Source organism: Ziziphus jujuba, chromosome 10 (assembly GCF_031755915.1).
Source record: "Ziziphus jujuba cultivar Dongzao chromosome 10, ASM3175591v1".
Taxonomy (NCBI): Eukaryota; Viridiplantae; Streptophyta; class Magnoliopsida; order Rosales; family Rhamnaceae; genus Ziziphus; species Ziziphus jujuba.
In genome coordinates this window covers 6,429,966-6,457,094 of record NC_083388.1, presented here as the reverse complement: position 1 = coordinate 6,457,094, position 27,129 = coordinate 6,429,966, and the positions used below count along the sequence as shown (strand labels likewise).

Below are 27,129 nucleotides of genomic sequence, written 5' to 3'. Positions count from 1 at the left end.
AATGAAAATAAAAGTAGTTTTCCACGGTGGAGAATTTTGGAAGGAAAAGACAAATCATAAACTTGTATAGATCCAAATACTGACACATATTATGGTCCACTAGCTTTCATTGGTTAACAGGTGGCTAAAATCAGCTTAAACAACGTGTTTATATATTATTATATTAATTAAGGTTAAGATTAATCTTGTTTCTTTAAAAAAAGTTATGATTTGTTAACTGTTAATAGTAGCTGGTGGGCGTGATTAAGATATAATATGTCTTTAATGGCATTTATTTGGGACAAAAGGTGTTCTATGCCAGATTCAGTATCCAACTTTTTCAAACGTCCGCGTTTTCTATCGAAGCGTTGAAAACCTTTGGTTAGTTTCCACATTTCTCTCCTTCTCTCTCTCATTCTCTTTACACTGCTTTGCTGTTTCTAACAGGTTCGGCTTCTTTCTTTTTTCTTTTTTTTTTTCTTTTGTTGCTCCGACTTTAATTTACTTAAATTGCCTGATCTTTCTGTTTCTGTAATCCAGTTTCAAGATTTGCCCATTTGGATTTCTTTATGTGTCAACACAGATCCGTGCTTGTCAATTCAATTTATCTCTGAATTCTACTAAATTACCATATGTATGATCTTTTATTTTTATTTTTTTACCTTCTATTTCTGTTTGAATTTCTGGGTTTGTCAGCATTTATACGAAATATGCTCATTTTGTTGGAACAATTAGCGGAATTTTGTTTATGCTTGTTCTTTTTGGATGTCGAAGTTGATTCCCAGTTCGTTTCTAGACTGGTGTAACTTGATGCATTGACTTGTTATTTTCTTTTCGTGTTACTGTAATGCAGATAGTTTTTAGCATTTTGTGAGTCCGTGATTGGCTCAAACTTTGGAAGGGGTAGTTTTTATCTATTGGAATTATATAATGGAACTATGAACTGGCGGGTTTTAATGGGTTTGATGGATTTGTGTTCAAGAGCTGCTGTAGATGCCAGAACTGGGTTGAGTTGATTTGTTAAGGATTTTAAGTTGAAATTTTTTATATTTGAGGTGAAAAGATGATTGGAAGAAAGAACATTGGACGTTCGTCGCCAGTCCTTTTGGTTCTGTTGGCACTTGGATTTTTCTTTGCAACATATAATTTGATAACTCTTATAATACACAACAAAGCTTCCATCTCGGGGAGTTGGATGTGGGATGGAACAGAGCTTTTTGATCCCGTGATTCAGAGGCCTGATGATGAGAAGAGTGCAGGGAATTCCAAAAAGTATCATGTTGCCCTTACGGCTACTGATGCTCCTTATAGTCAATGGCAGTGTCGGATAATGTATTACTGGTATAAGAAGATGAAAGACATGCCTGGGTCAGACATGGGAAAGTTTACACGAGTTTTGCATTCGGGAAGTCCTGACAATTTGATGGAGGAGATTCCTAGCTTTGTAGTTGATCCTCTTCCACAGGGTTTGGATCGGGTGAGAAGTTTTCTTACACGGTTATCCTAGTTCTCTTATACTTTTATCTGATTTAGTAACTAGATATTCTTAATTTCCAGAAGGCTTTTACTTCTTGCATGTGGAAATGTGTTTTTCACATAAAGTATTTGTCAATTCTCTCTTGATATCAGAAAGGCAGTAATGGTATTCTTCTCATTTCCTTGTTGTACATATGTTTTTCAAAAGGAATCCGCTTGAAGTTTTACATGTGAATTCAATCTGTACATAATGCTCATTATTGTTTCTCCTGAGATTACTTGAACCAAGCAAAAGTTCAGAGTCTGAAAGGTTTCATTGCACTTTCATATTCACTATCTATCTACGGGATTAATAGTGTTATGCCATTGCATATTGATCATGGCACCATGTCTTCTTTTCTTGTTCTTCGAAACTTTTCTTTATTCGTAGTTTCCCAGTTTACTGCTATCAAATTCGCTGAATCTTGAAAGTTCATGTTGTGAGCAGGGTTACATTGTCCTCAATAGACCATGGGCTTTTGTGCAGTGGCTGGAGAAAGCAACGATAGAGGAAGAGTTAGTTTTCTAAAACATAGATTACATAAAACTTTTTAACCATGTACCTGAATGAAATCTAAAATCTTATTTTTCTCTATGACTGATGCAGATACATTTTAATGGCAGAACCTGATCACGTATTTGCTAATCCTTTGCCCAACTTAGGATATGGAGATCATCCAGCTGGATTTCCATTTTTCTACATTAAACCCACTGAAAATGAGAAAATAATTAGGAAATTTTATCCCAAGGAAAAGGGTCCTGTCAGTGATGTTGATCCAATTGGAAATTCCCCTGTAATCATTAAGAAGGTGAAAAAAAAAAAAAAAAAAAACCTTCTCTTGCTGTTAAGTTTTTTAAGTTGATTGGATTACGACCAACGTTACTTTTCTTTATTTTATTTTATTTTTATCTTCAAATTCATAAGCATAATTTTTTTCTTAAAATTGAAACTGAAATAAATTTTGTATAGAGCTTAAGATCAAATGGAAATATGAAATTAATGCTCTTGTAGTAATAACAATCATTATACCTCTTCTATTTCCCAAACAACAACATTGTCTTTAACATGTGGCATTGACCAAGTCTTATGCTTCAGTCGTTGTTGGAGGATATTGCTCCCACGTGGGTGAATGTTTCTTTGAGAATGAAAGATGATGAGGAGACTGACAAGGCTTTTGGATGGGTGCTTGAAATGTGAGTGTTACTTTAAATAGATCACATATGTCTTTGTTTCATTTTGGTGGGATCATAAACAGATGATCATGAGAGTAATGATATTGTACTTTACTCTGCTCTCATTTTTCTCCTGTACTCAGGTATGCATATGCTGTAGCATCTGCATTGCATGGTGTGCATCATACTCTTCGTAAAGACTTTATGCTGCAGGTTTGAACATATGATATCAAATAACATTCTTCTTCTCTTTAATGTATTCATTTATTCATCAAACCAGATTAACTTGCATAAATTTGATTTTTCAGCCTCCATGGGATTTGGAAGTTGGCAAGAAGTTCATTATCCATTATACTTACGGATGTGATTACAATTTAAAGGTTTCTCTCTCTCTCTCCCCCACACCCCAACCCCCCACAACACACACACACACACACGAAAAAGGCTGATTGGTTAGATTATTATTGTGCCAACTTAGCTTTTGCCGGTATAATTCCATAAATATTTGCACCTTTTTTTTTTTTTTTTTTCTGTTTCTTTTTCTGGTATCAAATAGGGGGAACTGACTTATGGAAAAATTGGGGAATGGCGTTTTGACAAGAGATCGTATCTCAGTGGTCCTCCACCAAGAAACCTGCCCTTGCCTCCTCCAGGAGTTCCTGAAAGTGTGGTATGTATTTGGTGGCTTGTTGGAGAAATCATTAATTAAGGCTAATTGAGGAAGTAGTACACAGTTTGGCAAACCTTTTTCTCAAATGGTCTTTAAATTTATCCATCCCTCATTTTTTGAGTGGGATTTCTCATGGGATTTTTTGATGCACATGACAATTTTTTTACTTTTGAGTTGTAGATCTCCTTTTTTAATTTTCAACTTTCACCTTAGGTTTATCAGTTCAAACCCTTCTCATATTGATTGAAAGCCTAAAACAAAATTAAAGGGACGCAGCCTATGTACTCAAAAATTATACCTAGATAAATGTGACATTAAAAATTTAAAAGATCAAAAAGACTTATAACTTCTCTTCTTCCTTGCAAATAGTCCTCCCCAAAGCTAGGCTTCATCAGCATGCTAACAAAAGTTCTGCAATTCCCAGGATAGTTTACAAGTAAACAAGCTATAAAGTCAACAGAAACCCAACTCATATAGAAGCTTTTGACAAGCATAAATTGTTCTATAGCTGCTATCACACCAAAAGAATTCCATGTTTCATCACACATGCCCGCCTCAAATATCCTTCCACTAGAGCAATTTTATTTTGGACAGAACAGAGAGTGATAGTGAGACTTTAGAGACCATGAATTTTGGCTAGGGATAGTATCATATTTTAAGAAAAACATGAAACTCCAACCTAAAGTTCCAACAAGGATGTGGATTTATATATGTGGCATAGGGCAACTTAAAATATATAAAACTTTTATTCATATGTAGGTTATTTATTGTATATTTTCCTTGCACCATGTGTCTTGTTCATCAAATCTACGTAGTGTGACTATTTGTCATGATAAACTGCTCTAGATCTAATTTCCCATATTCTATCATAAATTTAGTTTTTCTGCGTATGTTAATGTATACATGGAATGCTAAGAATCATGGCTGTTCTCAACCTATCAATCACTATATATATTGCTTCAATGTTCAAACTATGCCTTGATTCAAGGATTGGGGTTTACTGCAAGTCCATTTAAAATTTTGTTTCTGAGCATTTTTGGGGTTTTGTTTTAACAAAGCTATCGTTAGCTTTTAGTACTTATATTAGTACATGGAATATAACCTTTTTAATTAGTTCCATCACATTTGTATTCATAATCATAATTTACCAGTGTATCGCATTTTGCTGAATTCTGGATTGGGATAGGTTTTATATGTTTTTATTTGGATCGTTAATTGTTCTCAGTGTGCCCTCAACAATCTAGGCCGAATAGTTTGAGATGATAGAAAGAAAAAGAAATCGCTGTGTCAATGGAGTCTGAATGAACTCCATGTTTTTGGAAGTTTAATCAGCATACACTAGTATTTTTCTGATGCTTTCTGTTACTTTCTGACAAAACTTGAGATCATTCATGTTTAAAGATTCGGTGGATGTTATGTTTACAAAAATTGTGATCTATTTCCTCTGTGTGTGTCATTTGATAGATCCTGCACTAATCTTGTTGCAGGTAAGGCTTGTGAAAATGGTAAATGAGGCTACTGCAAATATCCCTGGATGGGACACACTAAGTAGTGGGTGAGAGAGAAGATTATCGGCCTATAACTTGCTTGTTCCATTTACTGATATCAGATGGCTGCTAGGAATGGAGTGGTTCATCAATACCAATTACATGCAACCATAGAATGTTACAGATAGAGAAAGAATGAATGTCTTGGATGAGTCAAAAAAGGGGGAATTTTATGGCCTCAACTCTCTTCAAAATATAAGGCTACTAAATTCTTTTGTATACAAAATTTTTGTACACTTTCAGTATGGGATTTTTATATAAAGATTTATTAGTAAAATTCTGATTACAATTAGTTATGAACCTGAAAATTGGTTACTTTTATCACTCGAATGAAAAGCAGATAGGATTTTTGAAAACGGATGAGAGATATGTCCTATTTTGTTTCTTATTTTTCGAAGCTAAACAAGTTGGAGATTACAATGTGCGTTTATAAAACATGTTACACATCAAATTTCAAAAGTTTATATCAACTTTTGCACCTTGAAATCCTTTGCTTTGCTCTTTTCCTCTCTACCCTCTTAATGCTTCTCTGTCTTTTTTGTCTTTTTGTCACCTCTTAATATTTGCTTCTTCCTAGCCCTACAATTTGGCTGAAAATGTAATGATTAAGCTTCAGTCAGAACGCCGAGAAGCCAAGGTATATTTCATGTCTTTTGTTAAGTTTCCTATGGTGTCCTATAATAAAAAAATACAGACAACAAAATCAATTGTCTTCTAGTGTGTGTATTTTATGTTTCCTTTTATTTGAGAATTGACAAATGGTAAAATAAAAATGCGGTGCCTATAAAGTTCATTTAGGTGCAAATTGTTAAGAACCATACAAATTGCCGCCAAATTAAGAAACTAGAAAAATCCGTTGCAGTGATGACAAACACTTCCATAAAATTCCATTTGCTTATCCAACTGATTCATGCTCAAAAAGACTTAAAACTTACTTGTTATCGATTGCATGGTGATAATTCATTACCAAAAAATAATAATAATAATAAGATTGCATGGTGGTAATTCCATAACTTATTATTGCTTTCTATTTTATAAAACTTATTGTGACTGGTCTAGTAAATGCAACAATTGTTCTATCAGTAACAAATACCAATTTTCTTCCTGAATTTCACTACTAAAATTTCTCTCTTTTTGTATAGAAAATAGAGCAACATAGTTAGTTATATACATTTTACATTGCTATATATTGCTTCCCAATCTACCTAACTTGATTGTGACTAGTTTTATGGGTTTTTGTTGGATGAAGATCTTGTAGTGAGAGATGGTCTCATCTGGACAATCTGTTCTTGATCAACTCCCATTCTTTTAGCATAGAGCCCTGCATCGAAGAAGCGTTTTACTGCATCTTCCATGTACTCTTTCCCTTGTCTAACAGTCATTTTCTTCCCTATCTTTTGCGGATAACTTGTCAGTATGTTGTCTCCTTTTAGGACTGCCGCAAGCTGCATTAGCTCCTGCTGGAATTCAGTCAGCAATGCATCTTCCTTCGCCTCGGTCTTCCTGATCTTCGCTGGCGTTGGTAGTTGCTCTGCTCAAACAGAACGCCAGTATGGAGTCAATGCCGCACTTAAGAGACTAAACACATACATATAATGTTGTGCTAGGATTAATGTAGATGTAATTGTTGAAAATGACCAACCTGGGCAATCAGTTCTTGGTTCTGTCCTAACTTGGACTACATGTTCAAATGTTCCAGCCCATTCATCCCTCTTGGTTAGAAAGGGTGAAGATAGGTTGAACATCTTCTTAACTGTTGCTGGAATAGATGAGTGTTCAAATTCTGATGTGGGAGTTGGTGATCCATTAGTCCCATGTACAACTGCAAATCAGTTTTAAAACAACTTGGATTAATTTTAGGATGCAAAATTGGAATAACTTTCTTGGCCACTAAATATATTTACTTAATAGGACTATATTTTTCATTTGGACAATTTTTTGACTTCTACATATGCCTTAGGGGTGTGTACAAATGTTTCTATGCGTATGTAACTTAGCACACAATAGATGCAAACTCTCATCAACCAAACAGAAGGTGATGGAAAATGGAAAAAGGCTCTTTAACAGCAACCTAACCTACCCAATAATTTGAATTGGTTAAGAAAAGGGACAGAAATGGACACTTTTTGGTTTCTGCCTCTTACTGGTATTAGTAAAGCATGATAATCAACTGTGATAACACTTTTGCATTGACAAACAAAGATAAAACCAAAAAAAGTAGATGATGATGTCCCCATTATCTTAAATGATGCTCCTTCTATCTTTTACAAAATCAGTGTGAAAATGAAACCAAATTATTCTCTATGTGTCCTAGTTTGCGTCTAACCGATAGCAAAGTCATCAAACCAAGAAGATATTTAGTTCCACGTGATGACAAAAATGACTGCCATCAAAAATTCAAACCCATCTTGGATCTCATTCATTTTATATATATATATATATATATATGCGAAAATGAGTCAAATACTGGTATAATGTCAAACCGGCCAGCCAGCCATAAATATATATATAAATGTACATGTATGTGTACAACGCGTAATTAATTAATTAAAGTAGTCATATGCATGTGTGATTCTTATGGATTCAAAATAATTTTAACTGATTATTTAATCTTATTTTTATTCTTGGGTCTTCAATCTGATCAGATTGTGTGTGAAAACATAAATTAACTATTCTGAGCAAACTCCCAAGTGTATATTTACCTAAATATACTTTTACCAAATTTGATCTTCTGAAAAATTAGCTTTTAATTTATAACGATAGACACAATGATATGATAATAAAATTAAAGGTTGTGGGTTGCCATATTCCTAACTAAATTTTTAGATTTTTTTTATTTATTTTATTTTGTAAATAAAGTAAGTTTATGAATCTTAAAAACTTAAAAGTTTAAATTTAACTGTAGATAGTTTCAAGAGATAGGTTCTGCATATGCATGATATTTTATGAAAGCAATACGACAAGATGAAATATTACTAAACATATGCAGTTAATCAATTATAAAGTTGATTATCAAATGGAAATTTAATTAGGATCAATCTAATCAAACTGTTGGATAAATTAATTCAAAACTTGAGGTGATTAAAGATTTGAAAAATTGAAGAGAGTTTAAAATTCAAAAGGGAAGTTCAAGATTTATATAATGTTTAAAATTCTAATTAGTTGAAATAAGTTAGGATTATATATTGTTTTGAATTTAAATATGTTTTTTTACACGTCTATATAGAGACTTGATTTTCAATGTATTTAAAAAAGTTTAAGAAGTGCAGCGTGAGTACTGAAAAAAATGCATATAGTTTAAAATTTAAAAAAAAAAAAAAATTATGTGTGCTGTTCTTTTCTTTTCCCATATTATTCTCTTCCTATTTATTTTTATTTTTGCCTCTGTTAAAAAAAAAAGAAAAAAAAGGGGGGTATTTACTTACCAGTACCCTTTTGAATCCAAGGAGAGACCACGATGGTAGGAACCCGGACCCCCAAGCGATCAAAATGAAACAAAAAGGGTTCGGGTCCCACAATCCCATCAGGGCTGGGGACCCCACGGACAGGAGTGGGCACATGATCAAAGAACCCACCATGCTCATCATAAGTGATCACGAACAGGGTTTGGTTCCACTGCGGGCTAGCCCTGAGAGTTTCGTACACCTCCTTCACGAACATCTGCCCTTGGTACACGTCATGGGATGGATGATCATCATTGGCGGGGGATTTCTTGGTATCCGTGTACCGCTGCTCCACCACAACGTACCGTGGGAGCTTCCCGGCCTTAGCGTGGCTCTTGAACGCTAGGTCGTATGAATGGAAGTTATCTATGAATTTCAGCTTCCTCAAGTTCCTGTAGAACAGCGTGGCAGGGATATTTTGGTAATATATCCCGAAAGATATGCCCTCATCGTCCAGATTCTCGAAGATGGTCCTTTGTGGGTAGCCTTTGGCCAACATTGCCGGAATGTTGCTCGTCGCTCCGGCTGATGTGCCGGAGTGGACGAAGAGCCGGTTTGGCTGCGTTGAAGATGGTACGGACGCAAACCACCTGCCCATATGATAAGGATTATTAATTAATAAAGCTTGTGCCACTTATAAATGTCAAAAACTTTATTCTTCTTATATTTCTAATAAATGGTATGTAATAAAATTTTATTTCGCATACCTTATTTAATGCATATTATGGAATAATATTTGATACTCCACCTGCTGATTAATTGATATATGTTTTTTTTTTTTTTTCCCGAAAATTTGAATGTTTACCTACCTTATTCATAAGAGAGGATATGAAAGTCTTTATCGCACAGTTTGGCTTAATCCATGTTTGTAAGAAGTGATATTATACCTACCTCATTCATTTGCAGCTCAATTATTAAAGTGTCATATATTGCAAAACCAAATTAAATGAAAATTTTATTTATTTATTTTTATTTTCACATTTTTTCATATGATAATTAATCAATTTATCTCTTTAATTTTCTTCCATTCAAATCCAAATTATATGCAATCACGCCAAACCAAAAAACAAAAAAAAATCCAAACAATTTCTACTTTTTTTTTTTTTTTCTCCGCGTAGTTTTCTTTTCCTACCTGCAAATTAAACTCCAAAAAAGCAAAAAAACTTTTATTGGAGCAAATTAAATGTGATAAAAATATATATATATATATAAAAAAAAGGTTAAAAGAAATATACCTATCAAAGACGGCAAACTCAGAGACAAGAGTTTTATAGACGGCGACCATGTCAGGTGAGAAACCATTCATGACATCTCTGGACATGTTGGTGGTGTTGTCCATTGAAAATGCCTGCTGTGCGAACCCATTCATCGGAGGTGGGTCCGATGAGGTATTTTCCGACCCAAATATTTGCTCCCGGATGGCCTGGAACGAGTGTCCAGGATCTGGGTCCACATAGTGGGACTGGTTCTGGAAGAAAAACCGCTGAGAGTTCGGGTTGGTAACCGAAAGCTGGTTGGACTCCGACCCATCAACACCATTGATTTCCGGGTTGAGGCGCTTCATCCAACCAAGCATGTGGTCGAAAGAGCGGTTCTCCATGACCAGGACGACAATGGTTTTGATGGGACTGGTTTGGGTATGGATTATTGGAGTGGTAGTAAAGAAGATGAGGATATGGAAGAGGATGGAAATGGTGGCTGTTGTTGTTGCCATTTTCTTTTTCACTTTTTTGTGTGGGGTTTTTGCATGAAAGTGTTTGGAGGAGATAAATTGAGAAGAAGAGAAAGAGGTCTTGGATTTTATAAAGTACTGAAAGAGGGTTTGGATGTTAGTGTGGGGAGCATTTATTGTTTCTTTTGCGTTTTCCAAAGTTTGAAATTGAAAGCCCGTGAAAAAGGAAAAGGAAAGCAAATGAAATGAACCTTTTCTTTTGGTGAATGGATGAAAGGAAACGAACTGTTTCTCAAGGGCAGGTGCTTTATGGAGATAACGTGGCGTGATAAATTATTAATAATTGAAGGTGTGATAATATTTATTAAAAAAAAAAATCCACATTATTTATTTTTATAATTTCTTTTTTATGATAATAATAACAAACCTACACTGATGATTATAAAAAAAAAAAAAAAAAAATTCATGATTCTGGGACTAGATGATTTAATCTCACACAAATCTATAAAGCATCTACACATAGGACCATATATAATACAACCAAATAATGTGAAAGTGGACTATTTGATTTTAGCTCAAGGTGATGGGGCGGTGTGCTTTTGGGGTGGGCCTGGTAGGGAATAGACAGCTGCTAAACGGTGTCGTTTTCTTTTGTGCTCTTTTTTAATTCATTCGGTTATATAAATATTAATTACAGTATTGATAACGAATTTTATAGTTTTAGAGTCATGACCACTCTTTTAAAAAAAGAAAAGCATGACTTTCTTTGTATTAAGTGTTTTTTTTTTTTTTTTCTAAGAAGAGAAAACCAAATAACCAAACAAACAAAATCTTAAATTTGCAACTTAGATATAATTCATTCCTATATGTTTTGCGTTAGTTATAATATTTTTACTAGTTATTACCCAAAATTAATTTTAACATAATATATGTGGTTCATAAAGTTGGGACTTGGGAAAAAAGTGATGTACCTAATTTTTATTGACTAAATAACATACACGTTACCAAATTAAAATGTAAATTATGCATACACTAATACAACAATTTTTACCTTTTTTTCTTGTCTCTTGAATTAGGGAAAACTTAATCGCAACTTAGCACTTAAGGTATCTTGGTGAACAAAATCTGTCCTGGTGTTTAAATTTTTTTAATTGAAAACAAAATGTTTCCTTTTTTCTGTTGAAGAAAATAAGTTATAAATTGTTTTTATCCTGAAATTATTAATTTTTTATCCATTTTTACCTTTCTTTGTCACAGTTGATTTAATTTGTTTAATAAGAGGGGATATGGACAATGATTAATGTCATACATAATCACCAAAAATTTTCAATCATCAATCAATTAACTTAGTTTAATTGCCAACTATGTTTCTAAATAATAATATGGAAAAAAGTTAATAATTGATAGGTACTTATGTATCACACTGGCATAAAATACTTCAATTGCAAAGAAAAATATAATTAATTATTTCTGTAGGTTTAAATATTTAAAAAAAAATTAATATTTTTAATAGATAATTCAACTTCAAACAATTATGCTTTTCATGAGTAATTTTTTTTTAATAAATAACTGCAAATAATGCTTATAAAATAAATAAAAAGAAATTTTCCTTCCCTTTTATTTGAAAAACCATATATGAACACAAAATCAAATATTTAGGACAAATTTCAGCAGTTAACTATTGACTGTGAGTTTCATGAAGGTACTTAAATTTGAATCGAAAATTATTTTCTTGTTAATTATTGTTGCTGTAATTTGTGAAGTTATTATTGGAATAAATTAAGACAAAAATGTGTACATCGACGAAAACGAAGTCCAAATTAATGATATCTTAAATAGCAAGCCACGATGAAGCTGACAATTAAGGATGTAATTCTCATATACTACAAATAATTAGACGTTACAATCCTTATACTTCCCAACGAAGTTATGGAAAGGGATTTTATTAGTTTTATTATATACATTATTGAATAATAATTAGCAGAAACGAAATTTTCCATCATATCCTGAAGAGGTTATAAATGGAATGTAAAAGGAATATACTGATTTTGTAGTTTGCACTGTCTCTTTTTGTTTGCTTTTTCCTGGGTCCAATGCCCTGGCTTCAAATGGAATTCAGACAATCACATATATATATATATATATATATATATATTTTTTTTTTTTTTTTTTTCATTTTTCCTTCTGTGTTTTTTTTTTTTTTTTTTTTTTTGGGTCAAATCCATTATCTACCTAATTTTTATGAATTCAGAAAATTGTATTTTTCATTATGGCATTGAGCAAGTCCAACTAAGGCTAACTCTGGTTTTGAAAAGCTATATCGGTAATTGCCAAAAGTCCACGATAAAAAGTTTTGGCAATGGGATGTTATAGCAAAAACATGCATCATGATAATTTATTTCTAAGAAAATTTATTTCCTCCACATGTATACTATTCGTAACCAGGAATATTCATATGGATGACATTGTATATCTACATCCATGATAAAAAGGTTTGGCTGTAGGATATTGCAGTAAAAACATTCAACATGATAATTAATTTTTGAGAAAATTAATTTTTGCCCATATATATATATATATATATATCATGATAATTTATTTTTGAGAAAATTAATTTTTGCCCATATATATATATATATATATCATTCGTAATCAATAATATTCACATACACAATGTACCTGTACAATTCCTCTTTCACGGCAATGTAACACAAAATCGACTTTATACACACAATTTATAAATATTTTTTCCACCCAAAATATAAAGGAAATATAAATGTTTTATAATATATAATAAGCATAAGAATATTTTTATTATTTCAAATTTTTTAGCACTTACACCTGGTATCACTTGCTGGGGCTGGCAGAAAAACCAGTGTTATAAAATCACAAGTATTATGTAACCATTGTCGTGAAGTTGATTCGATGGTAAAACCCTCATATTTACAACAATGAGATCGTGGCTTTCAAACATCCAAAGAGAATTTTGGGGATAAAATCATGTAAACCTTTATTTTAAATTTATTTATTTTTTTAACTGCTCCTGGGAATTTACCAAAAATGAATTAAAAAAAAATTGAGGGAACAAAACAAACAAAATAAAACCAAACCACTATAATTTCAAATTTAACCTGGTATTCAACAAAAGATACATTATTTGGTAACGAGAAGTTGGGGTAAAACCCGACTTCAACAGAGTTGCATACATTAATAACCATATTAAGTAACCTTAATGAAAAGTGTTCTAACTGGGACACACTGCGACCATACACCAAACTAGTCAGTACTCACTTTCAGTATCATTTTCACATTCCCATATTTCCGACACCACCTTGTATCATTCCCAACCCCTACTTTCACCAAAGCTTTCCTGCCAGAAAACTCAGTAGCATCACAATTACCAGCAACTAACTGATGATGGCAATGGCTATTTTCAACACCAACACCGATATTCCAGAGTTCAGTAGAATAGTGAGTACATTTTATTTCCACCAATTGCAAGAGACCTATGGTCCCAAAACCAACCGATGATCATTATTAAAACATTCTATCCACCCCAAGTAACCAGATAAGGCATTTACTTCTTACGATATTCGCATCACGAAACACGTTTCCATATTTCTCATCTCCGGGCTGGAGAGCTCGGCAAAACCTGTAAAAAGAAAAAATTGCAAGAAGATAGGACTCGTTGGCAGACACAAACAACCGAAACATAAAGATAGGACTCCTATAGCGTATCCTTTGCCACTGAAAGATCACATCTCACACACACAACTGACACATAAACAGCCCTCTGTTATCAGAGGAGATGCAGTTTGCTTAAATAGGAAGTAAGAAGCATGCACCACAGAACATTTAACAAGGGCAAATGCTGGAGTTGGAGGAGCAACTGACAAACGATAAGCAAATATGGCTTATAAATCTCACCTGTGAAGTGGCAATTTCCTGCAAGAAGCCAAAGGCCACCAACACTCCATAAAAAATTCAACATTGACAAGGCTTCAAAGTAGGAGTTTGAAGTTGGTAGCAAAAGAATGCAGTACATTCGCCAGAATCATTTCAAGGACCCTAACAACCAAAACGCACATCATCAAGACAAACTAGCCAAAAAGCATGAGTACAAAATTAATACACAGGTAGAAAACAAGATCTTACCATCTATACTCACATACTGACATCACACAAAGTAACGACCTGTCCAGGCAGACTGTCCTTGATATTGCTCGGGCAGTGGAGTAAAGTTCTGATTTCCATTAAGGAATTGTTGCTGTTGCTGCAGCTGTTGTTCATTGTTTGTTTTAAGATGATCAAACATCGGGTAATCTTGCCATCCTTTCTGTGCTTCCCCTTGAAATTGCATAGTTGGAACTTGTTTCCCAGGAAAGGGAAAGTTGATTGTTCCAGACAAGCCATTGCTGTTAGCAACGTGATGAGTGTTTGACTGAGATGGGTAATTAAGGGAATTAATAAGCCCAGTGCCTTTCATCGATGGAGGCACCTGATATCCATCCAACCAGCTATAATCATCCACTATAGTATTTTCACTTGCAAAATCTGAACGAGAATTAGGTTCATTTACTTGCTTAGCAGGAACCATGCCAAAACCAGGTGGAGGGTTAAAACCAGGTGGTGGGCCAAGGTGCCTAACAGGTCGACTTACTGGACTTCTTCTTAATCCTGGAGACATGGCTGATGATGACTTTGCAGTCAAATTCTTAGTAACTGCTCCAGAAGAAGCAATAACATCAACCTTGGATGGTATAAAAGCCTCTTCCGCTTTAGTATGACTATAAAACATACCACCAGTGCCAACATTGGAAGACTGTTGAATGGGAACTGAAAGTGCAACAGAATTATCTTCCTGCATATCAGATTTTACATGCCCATTCCCCATGAACCTCAACCCATTCAAGCTGTTAGCTAAAGCAGTTGCTTCTTCTGCTGACCATTTTGAACCATGAGCAGGAACTGGCTGCAAATGCTGCGGGAACATATTTCCAACAGATACAGGTGGACGTGGAAGACCATCAAAAGCTGCTTGATCACAAAGATTATCAAGAGCAGCAGAAACAGAACCACCATTAAATTTCATGCCACCAGAACAAGCATTCTTACCGGCCAGCATGCCCTCATAGGCTGCCCAATTTGAGTCAATCACATCAGGTCGCTTGTCAGAAACAATTGGCTTAAAAACAATTACTTCATCGTCATCTTCGCCTTCTATATATGGCTGATGGTCTGGCTGTGAAACTCCTAAATTTGCTACTTTCACTGCATGATTTTCTAGCACCATATCATCTGTGCTGAGCATTCCTGAATATGCAGGTACGACATTGTCCGATACTTGATGCTCATCACCAATACCAAATTTCTTTCCCTTTGAATCGAAAACTATAGCTTTCTGATCAACCCTGACTAAACTTGCTAGAGCCTTGCCTGCTGCAAAAATCCTTTTAAGACGGGCCCTTTTTTCCTTTTGACTGTCACTTCCAAATGAGTGCTTCCTTGAAAATTCTAAAATGGATTGTGCAGGAAGAAGTGGCAAGAATCCTCGCAACTCAAAATCCTCCCACAATGCCAATCGGTTCTCAGTCTCCCCTTCTTCATACCTACTCATATTATTAAAACACATATCATCTTCATCACCATCTAAAAATGTTGGCCCAGTTGACAATAGCTTATTCAAAAAGGATACAAGAGATTTCCAAAATTTTGATCTAACAGCAGTCTGTTTCTCATCCACATCACTTCCAGCTGCAATATCTGGACAACATGCCAACCATTCAACAAAAACTAGAATGCCAGGTAACAGGAAACTTGAAGAAGGATCACCCAACTGCACACATCTCTCTAATATGTGCCCCATCAACTCAAAAGCCGCAGTGGATGCATTCTGAAGTAAAACAGTTCGTTGTAAAATTTCAGCATATGTCTGACCTTCAGATTCCCTATTCACATTCTGTACTGTGAATATAAGAATGGAGATAAGCCTGACAAGTACAAGACCATTCTCAACAGCATCTGCACCAAAATTCAGCTCCTCTTCTGCTCCAGAAGACAGTAGTTCACACATACCAATGCTAACTGAAGACAGAACTTCTACAAACGTTTCGAGGCTAGACAAAGAAAAGAAAAATAAGAATAGTCCCCATAAGCAACATAGAATCTACATTTGTATTCATATGTACAAGTCTGTGTTGATATGTTAACATACATTTATATGAACATATATATATATATATACATATGTATATATATATATATAGAGAGAGAGAGAGAGAATATTGATACATATTTGTAAATATATATATATATACAGAGAGAGAGAGAGAGAGAAAGAGAGAGGTTCATGACTCGGACAACAACACACCAATTCAACAAAGTGTTCAAAACAAATTACCTTGTGCGGGTGAAAAGAATGCCATTTAGACGAACAAATCGAACACAAAACATTTTATATGTCTCCTGAATGGTATATGTTCTTTCCTTGACAAGGCTAGAATCAATATCCTTATTAACAGGCTTTAATTCTCCCTTGCCCCTTCCTTTGCCAGTCAGCCGGGCAGATGACTCCTTGATCATAGAAACATTAGTATCCCCAGGCAGTTGAGAAAAACTCTGACGATTCTGGGAAAATTTTAAACACATTACAAATGTTATTATGCAAAATTTGTAAAGTCGTCCATCAAAAAGCTAATCCAACTATCATTTGTACAATTTGTTTCAATAAAGGTCTCTCTACCCGCATGACGGAATTATAATAACTTATATGGGGTATAGAGCCTCTAATAGTGTAAAGAATCATCAAGGATTAGCAAGTCCCCAAATCTAGAAAATCAATATAATTGCAGTTGAAAGAAGCAGATATATCATGTCATTTGGTTAAGGGTGTTAAGCCATATGAGACATCAAAAATCATAAAATATCTCTGTACTGATAACTACAACACATTATGAAACGCAAAATTACTTTAGACTTAATTGCATCACCATTTCAAAATGCCTAAAACTGCTTTTAAGAAGATAAAAGCACATGATAAATATATGTATAATTCACTAACAGTACACAAAGCAATACCTTTTCAAAGGCGACAATCAAATTGTCCCTTGCAGTTGAGAAGGGACTCTCCACTGCCAGACTACGAAAATATCGATAAACAGCTACCAGCTCATCCCCCGAATAGGAAGCTAATATAGCAAGCTGGAATAAGCAAAGTATTCATCATACTTAGCAATCAAAAACAACTGAAAAGGGATAAATTTAAAGAGGAAAAAACAAAAGGCAAAAATTAAAGAAAAACCTGATGATGAGGATTTCCACTTGATGGCCATAGAGATGCAGCCTGCAAGTAGTAACTTGAAGCTGCAGCATACTCACGAGTTTTGGAGTCACCCTCCCCATATAATCCTTTATAACGTGCAAGGTCACCCAAGTATATCAAACAACGATGGCAAGATATCAAACCTTTCTTCACTTCAGCAGATTTTCTCCCATCTTTCTCCATGACAATTCGATTCTCTGCATCCTCAGAGAAATTACCCAGTGGAAGCCCATACTTGGCTCTAATTTTCACAATTAAATCATGGTAAAACCCTGTTGCTTCTGAAAGGAAGGTTTTAAACTGCACCCTTATTTTCGTAATTCGATCTGGACGTGCAGGGCCCTTCACACCCTGAGATGTGTTTGCTCCAGCAGAAGCAAGAGCAGCACTGTAGTGTGCTCTCAGTTCCTCAATCCGCTTGTAATGCAACTGCCACAAAGCATATTCAATATTGTGCTGCTCAGAAAAGGCATGATCCTCGAGAATTATTGCCTCATAATTCTCACGTATCTGCTGCCACGCATTGGGATCTGATGGAATACGGGCCTGTACAGACCTTCGTCGCTTATTCTCCAGCTCAATGATCTGAAAGAAATGACACATCGTTATCATCTTTTCTTTAGAGAGAATGCAAAAACAAATATGACGAGAGAAAGCAAAGAATGCTTATAACTAGAGACGAGCAGTTCACCAACTAGTTATCAAGAGAAATTTCTACAAGGGATACCTTATCATACAGACGTTGGGCGCGCTCCCTTGATGAAGGAGCAGACATTTTATCCATCTGCACTATCATCATCCATCAAATATGTTTGACAACTTCAAACTGCATAAACCTGAAGAAAATTCAGACACCATCACTACGCAAGAAAATATAATTTTCCAAACACTATAGATTGAGCAACTAAATCTTTCATACTAAACATTCTGCACTAGAAATATTATTAAAAACCATTATTTATCATCAGCAGACATTTATTATACTACCATAAGAATTTGACTGCTTCTCATTTGGAATGACATATTGTAACCATCAAATATAGAAAATAATCAAACTAATTGTTAAAAAGTTAAACACAAAACTAATTCCCAAAAATATCATACCGTCTGACTAATCTTAAATACCTGAAAGAGCATATAACATTAAGAAAATTTAGTTTTTTTTTTTTTTTTTTAAGAAAAAAAAAAAAAAGAAAGAAAGAAAGAAAAAGAAGAAGCGAAGAGAACCACAATATACCAGGCAGCTGAATTTGATAAAATAAATATACACATATATTCTTGACATCCTTCGACCCATTACCACGAAGTGATTAAAAATACATTCGCGTGCATATGCTTACTTCAACTGTTAAAAAATTTATAAGGCCAGACAACCAAATTCATCATAGAGTTGTTTTTGACAGATCAAAGTTCGGCCACAAAGTATCCATTCAAGAACCACAAAAACCAATCCTAGGACCTAAAAAGAGCTACTAACAGCCAGAGCACATTACATGAATTTTCTGTAGCAAGAAACAAGAAATATCCACTTAGGCATTATTAATCACTCAGCCTATCATATTTCCCTTATAATAGGCTCCCCCACAAAAGTAACAGATATCATGCATTTACTCTTTCGTTAGAAATGCTAAAGAAAAAAGACCTTTAAATTCCAACCCTTGGTAACGTTCATTGTTGAAGTGTTAAAAGTTCAAAAAAATACGATACATATACACATATATTCGAGAAAAATGGTGTCTAGAATTCAAACAATTTCAAAACAACACCAATAATTTAACTCTCATAATACTAGCATAAAAACATAAAATTGAAACCCAGAAATTTTATATGAAATATTACAAAAAAATGCCACTGTATCTGCCAAAATTTCAAAACAAGCACCTTGATTTCCTTTAATGTTACATAACCCCTTAAGCATATAATATATAAATAAAATCACACAAAGAATTCATCAAATTCCACCAACCGATGAACGATTTTATACCAAAGCTTAGAACCCAAAAAGACCAAAAAAAAAAAACTACAAAATTTAAAATTTTCAAGCGTCTAAACTCTGAAGCGGAAACCCCAACAAGCTATCGACGAAAAACAAAAAAGGCAAAGATCCCAGAAGACAAAAACCTATATAGAATCACACACAAAACGTTCCCATTCCAATTTTATAACTTCATTCTATTTTCTTTCCTTCCGTTTGAAGAAAACCCTAAAAAAAAAAAATTAATCTAGAGAAGGAAAAACGAAGTGCATATTCTGACAAGACCGAAAATTAAAATAGAAAATAAAAAGTAAAGAATAAAGGAAAACATCAGATCCGCCATACCCAAAGATGATACCTTAAATCAGATCAATTAGTCCTAAATTTCCCCAAAACAATACACCCAAAAATAAAAAATAAAAATAAAAATAATATTCAAGAAAAAAAAAAACACCCAAAAACAAAAATTAAGAAACAAAAACAAAAACCCAAATCAAATTTTTTTTTTTTTTTTTTGAAAAAAAGGCACCTTACCAATCGGATCTGCTGAGAGGTACGTTAAATTGCAGGTCTGATTGCGAGATTTCAAAGAGAAACGAAAGTCATACGTTTAGGGTTTGGGATTGTTGGTAGGAACTAGGAGAGAGACCGACACAGAGCAAGAGAAGAGAGAGAGAGATAGAGAGAGAGAGAGAGAGAGAGAGAGAGGGTGAGGTTTGGTTTTTCTTTTTTTTTCTCTCTCGTGTTGTTTTTGGTCCAAAGGGGATGAGGCTTCTCAGAATTTTCTATTTATTTTTTTATTTTTTTCTTTTTTTCTTTTCCTCCGGACTCTGGTCTCGCAGGCGGCGTTTACCTTCCAAATACGTCGACGTTTGGGATCGGTTTTATCATCCAATTGTTTATTGGCAATTTGTTTTTTTTTTTTTTTAAATCCTATTTTTAATAAATTAATTAAAACGCATTGATTGTATTTTATCATTTTTTTTTTCCTTTTTTTGGTAAAAAATTGAATTGCTGTGGGGATAAATAGAGGTTACGCGCTTCGTATGGTTAAGTGAGAATCACTTTCGAAATTAAAGCGTTATTATTTAAATATTATTTTATTTTAGACCATAAATTTTCATCACCTTTGTTTCTTTTCCCTGTTTGGTTGGTTGGATTTCACTAAATAAAGAAAAATTAGGAAAAAAAAAATTTCCATCCAAAATTAAATATATATAATGTGCACATGTTTTATTCTTATTGTTTTGAGTATTATTTTCTCTATTTTTATCAAAAAAGGAAGTATCATTTTCTCTATATTTTTTTCTAAGAAATCAAGCAGTATAAATCAAAACTTGTTAAAAAGTTTTCGAGTACCAAGTATGAAGCATTATTGATAGTAAACTAAAGTTTGCGTACCAATTGCAAAAGTTATCTTCAATTTTTTTTCTTCGAACAAATTTAATATTTATTTTTTCAAAAAAAAGTATATGTAACTTTTTGAAAATAAGTTCAAAATTATGATACAATAAAATTACCCATTCAGTTTTTACTCTATCATAAAAATATCATTTATGTTTTTTTCACTTTGTTGACACTACTATACATTTACCCCCAGTGAGTTATTTTTTTTTTAGATGACAAGCATAACCTCTAGATCCCTTTTAATAATAAATGAATAAGGAAGTAAATAGCCTTAAGACAATACAATTATTCTATTATTACGAGCAAAGATCTCTTATCTCATCCTATTCGGGGTAGATTTTGTCACAATCCTCCTACTCAACAATTTTCCAATTGTTGATAAATAATTAATGGAAGTGACCAGAAAAAGAAAAAATAAATTGGATTCGAAATAATTTTTGTGGAGAAGTAAAAGATTAACGTAATTTTTGGTGTACAATGAAAATTTTGAGGGGATTAAAGAAAATTAAAATGAAGGTTTGCAATGGAAATTACACGAACAAAGCTACAAATATTGAAGATCCAGCCCTTTTGCATGGTGTTCGGGTCCTCTTATACATTGTCTTAGGGAGACAAAAGAGAAAGAGAGAGAAAAAGATTTTGTTTTTGTGGAAGATGGGCGTTTTGGTTAGAGTCATAGAGAAAATGAGAGAAAATATGAAGATTCAATTTCATTTCCATGTCAAATATTCTATCGTTGCAAGACGTATGTAAAACTATGAAATATATATACATTATGTGCATATGGTATATAAAGATGTAATTGTAATTTTGAAAAATATTGTACATATGAAAAACAAAAACAAAAAAAAAAAACAAAAAAAACAAAAGCAAAACAAACTATATTGTACTTAAAAAATAAAAATAAAACTAATGAATAAAGTATTAAGTTACGTAGGTTGAAACAAAAAAAATGTTATATTAAAACCATATCTCATTTTCTTTTGGAAACATGTTAATATGAAAACTAAAATGAAATCCATATACTCCCATTAAAAGTTTAATTGCTTACCTCAAAGGGTTATTTCCAATTTTAAGTTTTTAGTCTTAAAAATAATTTTTTAAAAGAATTAACATATAAAACAAAATAGATTAATCAATGTTAATTTGATTTTTATCTCCTCGTTTATGCTTCAATTGTTGCTGAAACTGGTTTCAAGTAAACTACCATCTGGGCAATTGAGCCATTGGAATTTGTACCTCCAACGAATGGTTATGCTTCAGTATTTCCCCCAACTATCTTAATTCTTTGTGCTAGAACTTGAAAAACTCAATCCACCAAGTATGGATCCAAACCATAAACTCGCCATGGGATTGCCACAAATATTGGCATTAAATCTAGTTAAGTTGCCCTTGAGAGATAGTTTTCATAAGATAAACTTTTTTTATTAAAATATCCTAAACTTTTATTTCTTCTTAAGTTAGGAAGAAATTTAATCTTTTTATTAACATATCATTTTTAATAATTTATATAATGTATGCTTTTAGTATTAAAAAATATTTATTAAAAGGATTAACATGTAAAAAATAAATAAATCAATCAATATGGATCTCATTTTTTATTTTCAAATATAAACTAAAAAATGATTTCCAAAAATAAACTATTGATCAAAATATCCTAAATTTATGTTTCTTCTATAAAATAAAGAAGAACTTTAATCTTCATTAGTTATTAACATTACATTTTTTAATTATTTCATACATGATATGATATGTGCTTTTATTTTGTATTACCGTAATTTTTGTTTTATATTAAATTAGGAAATTTATTTTTTCATATTAAATTGTTAATATTAAAAAGTAAAAAGAATTAAATCTCTCAAGTAACAATTGATACATAAACAGTAATCTCATGAATGAATGATTGGCAAATAGCAAAAGCCTTATTATAAATATTAATTAGTTTAACCAAAATATATATTTTTTTTAAAAAAATTTGTAATCTTATTTTGAGATGATAAGTGATCGTTTATTTGGGAAATATTTGAAGAACCAAATATAGCAAATAGTTTTTGGAGCCAACAAGGGGACGTGTGATTGCACGCGCCATGAGAGAGAGTATTAGGTGCTTGTAGATTCGGAGTGTTTGGTGACGAGGGGAAAAAAAACCTGTGGGGGAAGGAAAGCAGAGTGGGGTCCATGCATTGGTGATACCGTAGTGCCTACTCAACGTGAACATCCATCGATTATTCTTTCATGAGCCTGTGGGCTCCCACCGTCGCAGACCATGATCCATCAGGACCGTTAAAACTTTTGGCTTTTGTATTGTGACGGTCAAGATTGCCTATTTTTGATAGTCTTTCGGTTGGGGTCGCACATCAACGGTCCATTTCACGCCTTTGTTATTTTTCGGTTGACTTACTACAATAAATAATATATAAATACCTAAACAAATATCTTATAATTTTTATTTTTTATTAACATATATAATCCAATTTCACTACATTACTTTTAGAGTTTAAGCAAACTTCATGTTATATCATTTTTCCTTTTTGGCATTTTACTATTAATTTTTTTTCTCTCAAAAATATTGCAATGGTGAGATATATAGTTCCATTGAACTTATGGAAAATAATGCAATATATTTGGATAATATAATTAAAATGTTTGTTACATAAGAGTATGACAATATTTGGAAGTGGAAAAAAAAAATTTTAATGGAGAAAAAAAACAATAGTGATGGCATTGATGATGAATTATGGTTGTTAGGTAAGTGATGCTGAAATGGAAGACAATCCTAGAGGTTTAGTAGTAGTGATAATGTGGTTTAGCAGTAGTTATAATTTCTTTCTTCCTTTTTATTTTTTATTTTTTTTGTAATATAGTAGTGATAATGTCAAACATGAATTGTGAGAGAATGTTATCTAATGTGACGTTGATCATTGGGAAGGTCTTATTTCTAGTCAATTAAATGTTTAATTGAATTTAGCAGGGGAAAAAGAGGTAAAATAAATTAAAGTAAAAATTAAAGAAAGTTTAGAACCAGTTTTAGTGCCTGTGAAATCATTAAAAAGAAAATAATTGTGTTTTTTTTTTTTTTTTTTAAAGTCTATTTGACTCTGTCAAAATGAATATATTAAAATGCTTAAACCATTAGCTTCAAATAGACATTCATTTTAATATATATTATTATATAAAACTTAAAGGATAAAAAATTAAATATTTATTCCTAAAGACAAGGATAAAATAGACATTTTAGAAGTCAATTTAGTTAAAAAAGTAAAAAACATATATTTTCTATGAAACATCAGGTAATGGAAAGTAGAATGGTTTTCGTCCCGATTTCCTAATATAATGAGTTGTTATAATTTTCTTTCATTGGTGTGTAGCTCCAATTTTTCCAAGCCTCCAAACAATAAGTTGGGGAATTAGGTTAAGCAAGGATTTATAGGATACCTACAACCGCCATCAATCCTTAATTACTCCTCTAAATCAAAGATTAGCTAAAATTACTAAAAGGGTAGTGGTAGATACAACTAGGAATCTAACAACATTTTGTTTATTCACAGTTAAAAGCAATCAATCCTCATGGACTTAACCACAAAAAACAACCAAGAAACAAAAAAAAAAAATAACACACACACACACAACTTTCTTAAGACGAAGTTCATATTAGGCTCTTCAGTTCAAAAATGAACTTCATCGATCAACACAAAAGGAACAATTTAAGCTTGAGAAGTGAAATATACAGCATGTAAAGCTGATAAGCTCGTAAAGATCGATGAAGAAAATTGCAAAAACTAAAGCAGCAAGAGAAGACCAAACGAAATGGTAGTACAACACTTGCCAATATGATGCTATTAACATGCTTAAATCATAAAATGCAAAATATTACAGACTTGCCTATATGGTGCTGATGAAGAGAAACCCAATGTTAGAACTTGCAAGGAATTTAAGGCCCTATATTATGCTATTTCGTCAGTAAAATGAGTGGGAAAAAAAAAAAAAAAAAAAGATTAAACAGAAGGAAAAGAAGAAAAACATTAGTCTATCAAGCAAACCAGCAAAACAAATGGAACTAACAGCTTCCTTATAACCTGTTGTTATATTAGTCTAAAGAAGCAAATATGTGCATACATTTAGATACATATAAGAATATATTTACATTGTCCAATACCCAAATAGTATAGTGGATGATGTAAACTACCACAATATCACCCTAATATTGATAAACCCCAAAAGATACTGACAAAAGCCGTCTAAATTAATTACAATTTCAAAAGCTAGATCACTCTAACAACTATGAATATAAAAAAGAAAGATTTGGGACAATCTGTTTCAACGGGTGAAAAGTGAAGGTACTGCCGCTAACCACTTCCAAAAACTCCTAATCCTTTTTTTTTTTTTTTTTTTTTTTAAGTCTTTTGCATATTCCAACTTCTCCACCTCACATTACTTAGCCATCCGAACTGGATTATAGGCGTCCCTGATTTTAGCTTTAGAAGATGCGTCCTATAAGGTATTAGTAAATTCTTGAGACCTGATATTCATGCAAAAAATCGATTAGAACAAATAGCCAAAAGTAAATGTCGCAAAACCAAGAAAAAAATAACCTACCTTCTCGAATCTACACCATGCTATAACCAAGTTTTTCTTCTTATAATTATGAGAAATTAACAAGAAGCTATAACAATGTTTTGATGCTAAGCATACCTGTGATGCACATTGTCTTATAAACATGAGCAATTCTAGCGTCTCCTTTCGCACTCATATTTGGCCTCTCCAAGCACTCAAGAAATGCTAAGTCAGCCTTCAATAGATCGGCCTGATCATGAGAGTCATAACCAATATCATGGCAGTAGCAACAAAAATCCAACCAATCAATAGGCCGTTTATCCCAGATAGGAGAGCCACCATCTTTCCCACTGGACCAGTTGGGTCCACAATAATGCCCATATCGGGGGAACAGCTGAGAAAGAAATGCTCTTACACCTGTATGCCATGGAACCTTGGAAACATAAGGCCTAAAGCGCACAACGGTACGATTCTCAACAACTCCTTGAGACTGCCGGGCTCGCTTTCTCAACTGTCTATTAATAGTAGTTGGTTTTCTAATATTATTCTTAGCATTGAGAGCTATCCATGGAAAAATGGAAATGAGGGACCATCCCCACAGTTTCACATCGAAACGAGCCTTTTGCTTGGGTGGTTCCATAAGGGTACTAGCGGAATCAAGGTTTGATCCCAAATTATTATTTGTTTGGGTTCTAAACCAAAGAATTTGAGTAGAAAATCTAGAATTCATTTTGTTACCAATACGTCACCCAAATTCACACAATTGAGCCACCAAAAGCATCATTTATTCACTTTGCTCTGCCATTGAAATTACAAAGTTACATTAAGAGGGGAAAAAAAAAAAAAAAAAAAAACCAAAAAGATAAGTTTCAAAATTGATAAGAGTAAACCTAAACATCTTTTTAGTTAATTCTCACAGCAAAGACATTAATAAGTTCACAATATCACTTCATTAGAATATCAATTCTAAAAATCAATATGGTTAATGGGAAACTTACCAATAATAACAATAATAATACGAGCAATAATCTATTTTTTCTACCAAACAAACAATGAAACGAGAACAGGTTGCCAGGAAATAGAAACTTTACTCTCTGCTGCATTTAGTTGAAGAAATTTCTTTTTTGAATACATGGAACACATTAAGAAACAAGAAATTATAAAAGATTAAACCGTTTCAATTCATTTACAGCATTACTTAAAATAAGCAGTGAAGAAGAAAGAAAACGGAAACACAAAACTGCAAAATTGTTTCTTCGATTTCTTCCCAGCCAAACAGAACCCCAAAATAATAATAATAATGATAATAATATATATTGGAATTAATAACAAAATAAAATCAGTGTCTTTGAAGGAAAAAAGAAACTGACCTTTGAAACTTCGAGTACGCTGAGAGAGAGACTAACACCATTGAATTCACGGCCATGAACAAAAGAAAACAGCAGCAAGCGATATAGAAATAGAGAGAGAGATTTTAGAGAGAGAAGTTTCTCGAGAAAATTCTCTCTAGAAAATTTAGGGAGTTTTTAACTTTTTATGCGTTATCTGATTTGGACTTTGGTAGATTGCGCTGACTCCGAGCCTACTATTAGACAAATCTATTCCAACCACATTTAAACACCTGTGCTGGGTGTGGCTGTGTTGGACCCACTGTCTGATAAATAGATATATTAATATGAGGTTGTAATATTTTTTATTATTTATTATTTTTAATTTTTAAAAAAAATTCACTTATTTTTGAGGTTCTTATTGTAAAACGTATATATATATATATATATATATATATATGTATATATGTATATATATAAAAGAAGATAAAAAGAAATACACTCCAATATTTTGTGCGTGGAATAGAAAAAAAAAAAAAAAAAAA

The 27,129-nt window shown here is 32.9% G+C and overlaps 4 protein-coding genes across 11 annotated transcripts; 1 reads left to right on the top strand and 3 right to left on the bottom strand.

Moving 5' to 3' along the window:
• The first annotated feature begins 217 nt into the window (after positions 1-217).
• On the top strand, positions 218-5,180 carry LOC107410699 (hydroxyproline O-arabinosyltransferase PLENTY). 4 transcript variants are annotated; one of them, XM_016018161.4, is made up of 10 exons: positions 277-426; positions 520-613; positions 833-1,456; positions 1,943-2,010; positions 2,102-2,303; positions 2,591-2,688; positions 2,811-2,880; positions 2,976-3,047; positions 3,224-3,337; positions 4,825-5,180. In XM_016018161.4, the coding sequence occupies exons 3-10, from the start codon at positions 1,043-1,045 to the stop codon at positions 4,894-4,896; spliced, it is 1,110 nt and encodes a 369-aa protein (XP_015873647.3). In that variant the 5' UTR covers positions 277-426; positions 520-613; positions 833-1,042; the 3' UTR covers positions 4,897-5,180. The 4 variants fall into 4 exon arrangements, with proteins under 4 accessions (XP_015873652.3, XP_015873649.3, XP_015873647.3 ...); XM_016018162.4 differs by having other exon boundaries at positions 313-360; XM_016018166.4 differs by lacking the exon at positions 520-613 and having other exon boundaries at positions 218-360.
• A 673-nt stretch (positions 5,181-5,853) lies between these two features.
• Positions 5,854-10,245, bottom strand: LOC107410701 (non-specific phospholipase C2). The gene is made up of 4 exons (XM_048469274.2): positions 9,563-10,245; positions 8,310-8,917; positions 6,527-6,706; positions 5,854-6,415 (listed from the first exon to the last, which is right to left on the bottom strand). The coding sequence occupies exons 1-4, from the start codon at positions 10,039-10,041 to the stop codon at positions 6,111-6,113; spliced, it is 1,572 nt and encodes a 523-aa protein (XP_048325231.2). The 5' UTR covers positions 10,042-10,245; the 3' UTR covers positions 5,854-6,110.
• A 2,853-nt stretch (positions 10,246-13,098) lies between these two features.
• Positions 13,099-20,078, bottom strand: LOC107410712 (nonsense-mediated mRNA decay factor SMG7). 5 transcript variants are annotated; one of them, XR_003054900.3, is made up of 8 exons: positions 19,830-20,078; positions 18,048-18,156; positions 17,300-17,905; positions 17,077-17,199; positions 16,400-16,626; positions 14,168-16,115; positions 13,927-14,067; positions 13,099-13,651 (listed from the first exon to the last, which is right to left on the bottom strand). XR_003054900.3 is itself a non-coding variant. In XM_025071036.3 (7 exons), the coding sequence occupies exons 2-6, from the start codon at positions 18,117-18,119 to the stop codon at positions 14,177-14,179; spliced, it is 2,967 nt and encodes a 988-aa protein (XP_024926804.3). In that variant the 5' UTR covers positions 18,120-18,156; positions 19,830-20,077; the 3' UTR covers positions 13,099-14,067; positions 14,155-14,176. The 5 variants fall into 5 exon arrangements, 1 of the variants encoding a protein (XP_024926804.3); XR_003054899.3 differs by having other exon boundaries at positions 14,155-16,115; positions 19,825-20,077; XR_003054898.3 differs by having other exon boundaries at positions 14,155-16,115; positions 19,830-20,077.
• Positions 20,079-24,767: 4,689 nt separating this feature from the next.
• On the bottom strand, positions 24,768-26,811 carry LOC107410706 (uncharacterized). The gene is made up of 3 exons (XM_016018172.4): positions 26,627-26,811; positions 25,395-26,054; positions 24,768-25,221 (listed from the first exon to the last, which is right to left on the bottom strand). Exons 2-3 carry the CDS (start codon positions 25,984-25,986, stop codon positions 25,097-25,099), a joined length of 717 nt encoding a protein of 238 aa, XP_015873658.3. The 5' UTR covers positions 25,987-26,054; positions 26,627-26,811; the 3' UTR covers positions 24,768-25,096.
• Between the last annotated feature and the right edge of the window lie 318 nt (positions 26,812-27,129).

Bases quoted from the DNA above. Each gene is read 5' to 3' on its own strand.
- LOC107410699 (XM_016018166.4), top strand. From the start codon at position 1,043: ATGATTGGAAGAAAGAACATTGGACGTTCGTCGCCAGTCCTTTTGGTT. The intron at 2,881-2,975 runs GTTTGAACATAT...TTGATTTTTCAG, and splicing joins GTAAAGACTTTATGCTGCAG to CCTCCATGGGATTTGGAAGT. The intron at 3,048-3,223 runs GTTTCTCTCTCT...GGTATCAAATAG, and splicing joins GATGTGATTACAATTTAAAG to GGGGAACTGACTTATGGAAA.
- LOC107410712 (XM_025071036.3), bottom strand. From the start codon at position 18,119: ATGATGATAGTGCAGATGGATAAAATGTCTGCTCCTTCATCAAGGGAG. The intron at 17,200-17,299 runs GTTTTTCTTTAA...TGCTTATTCCAG, and splicing joins GTGGAAATCCTCATCATCAG to CTTGCTATATTAGCTTCCTA. The intron at 16,116-16,399 runs GTAATTTGTTTT...TTCTTTGTCTAG, and splicing joins ATTCTTTTCACCCGCACAAG to CCTCGAAACGTTTGTAGAAG.
- LOC107410701 (XM_048469274.2), bottom strand. From the start codon at position 10,041: ATGGCAACAACAACAGCCACCATTTCCATCCTCTTCCATATCCTCATC. The intron at 8,918-9,562 runs GTATATTTCTTT...TCATATGGGCAG, and splicing joins GAGTTTGCCGTCTTTGATAG to GTGGTTTGCGTCCGTACCAT. The intron at 6,416-6,526 runs GTTGGTCATTTT...CTGTTTGAGCAG, and splicing joins ACCAAGAACTGATTGCCCAG to AGCAACTACCAACGCCAGCG.
- LOC107410706 (XM_016018172.4), bottom strand. From the start codon at position 25,986: ATGAATTCTAGATTTTCTACTCAAATTCTTTGGTTTAGAACCCAAACA. The intron at 25,222-25,394 runs GTATGCTTAGCA...CATGAATATCAG, and splicing joins TAAGACAATGTGCATCACAG to GTCTCAAGAATTTACTAATA.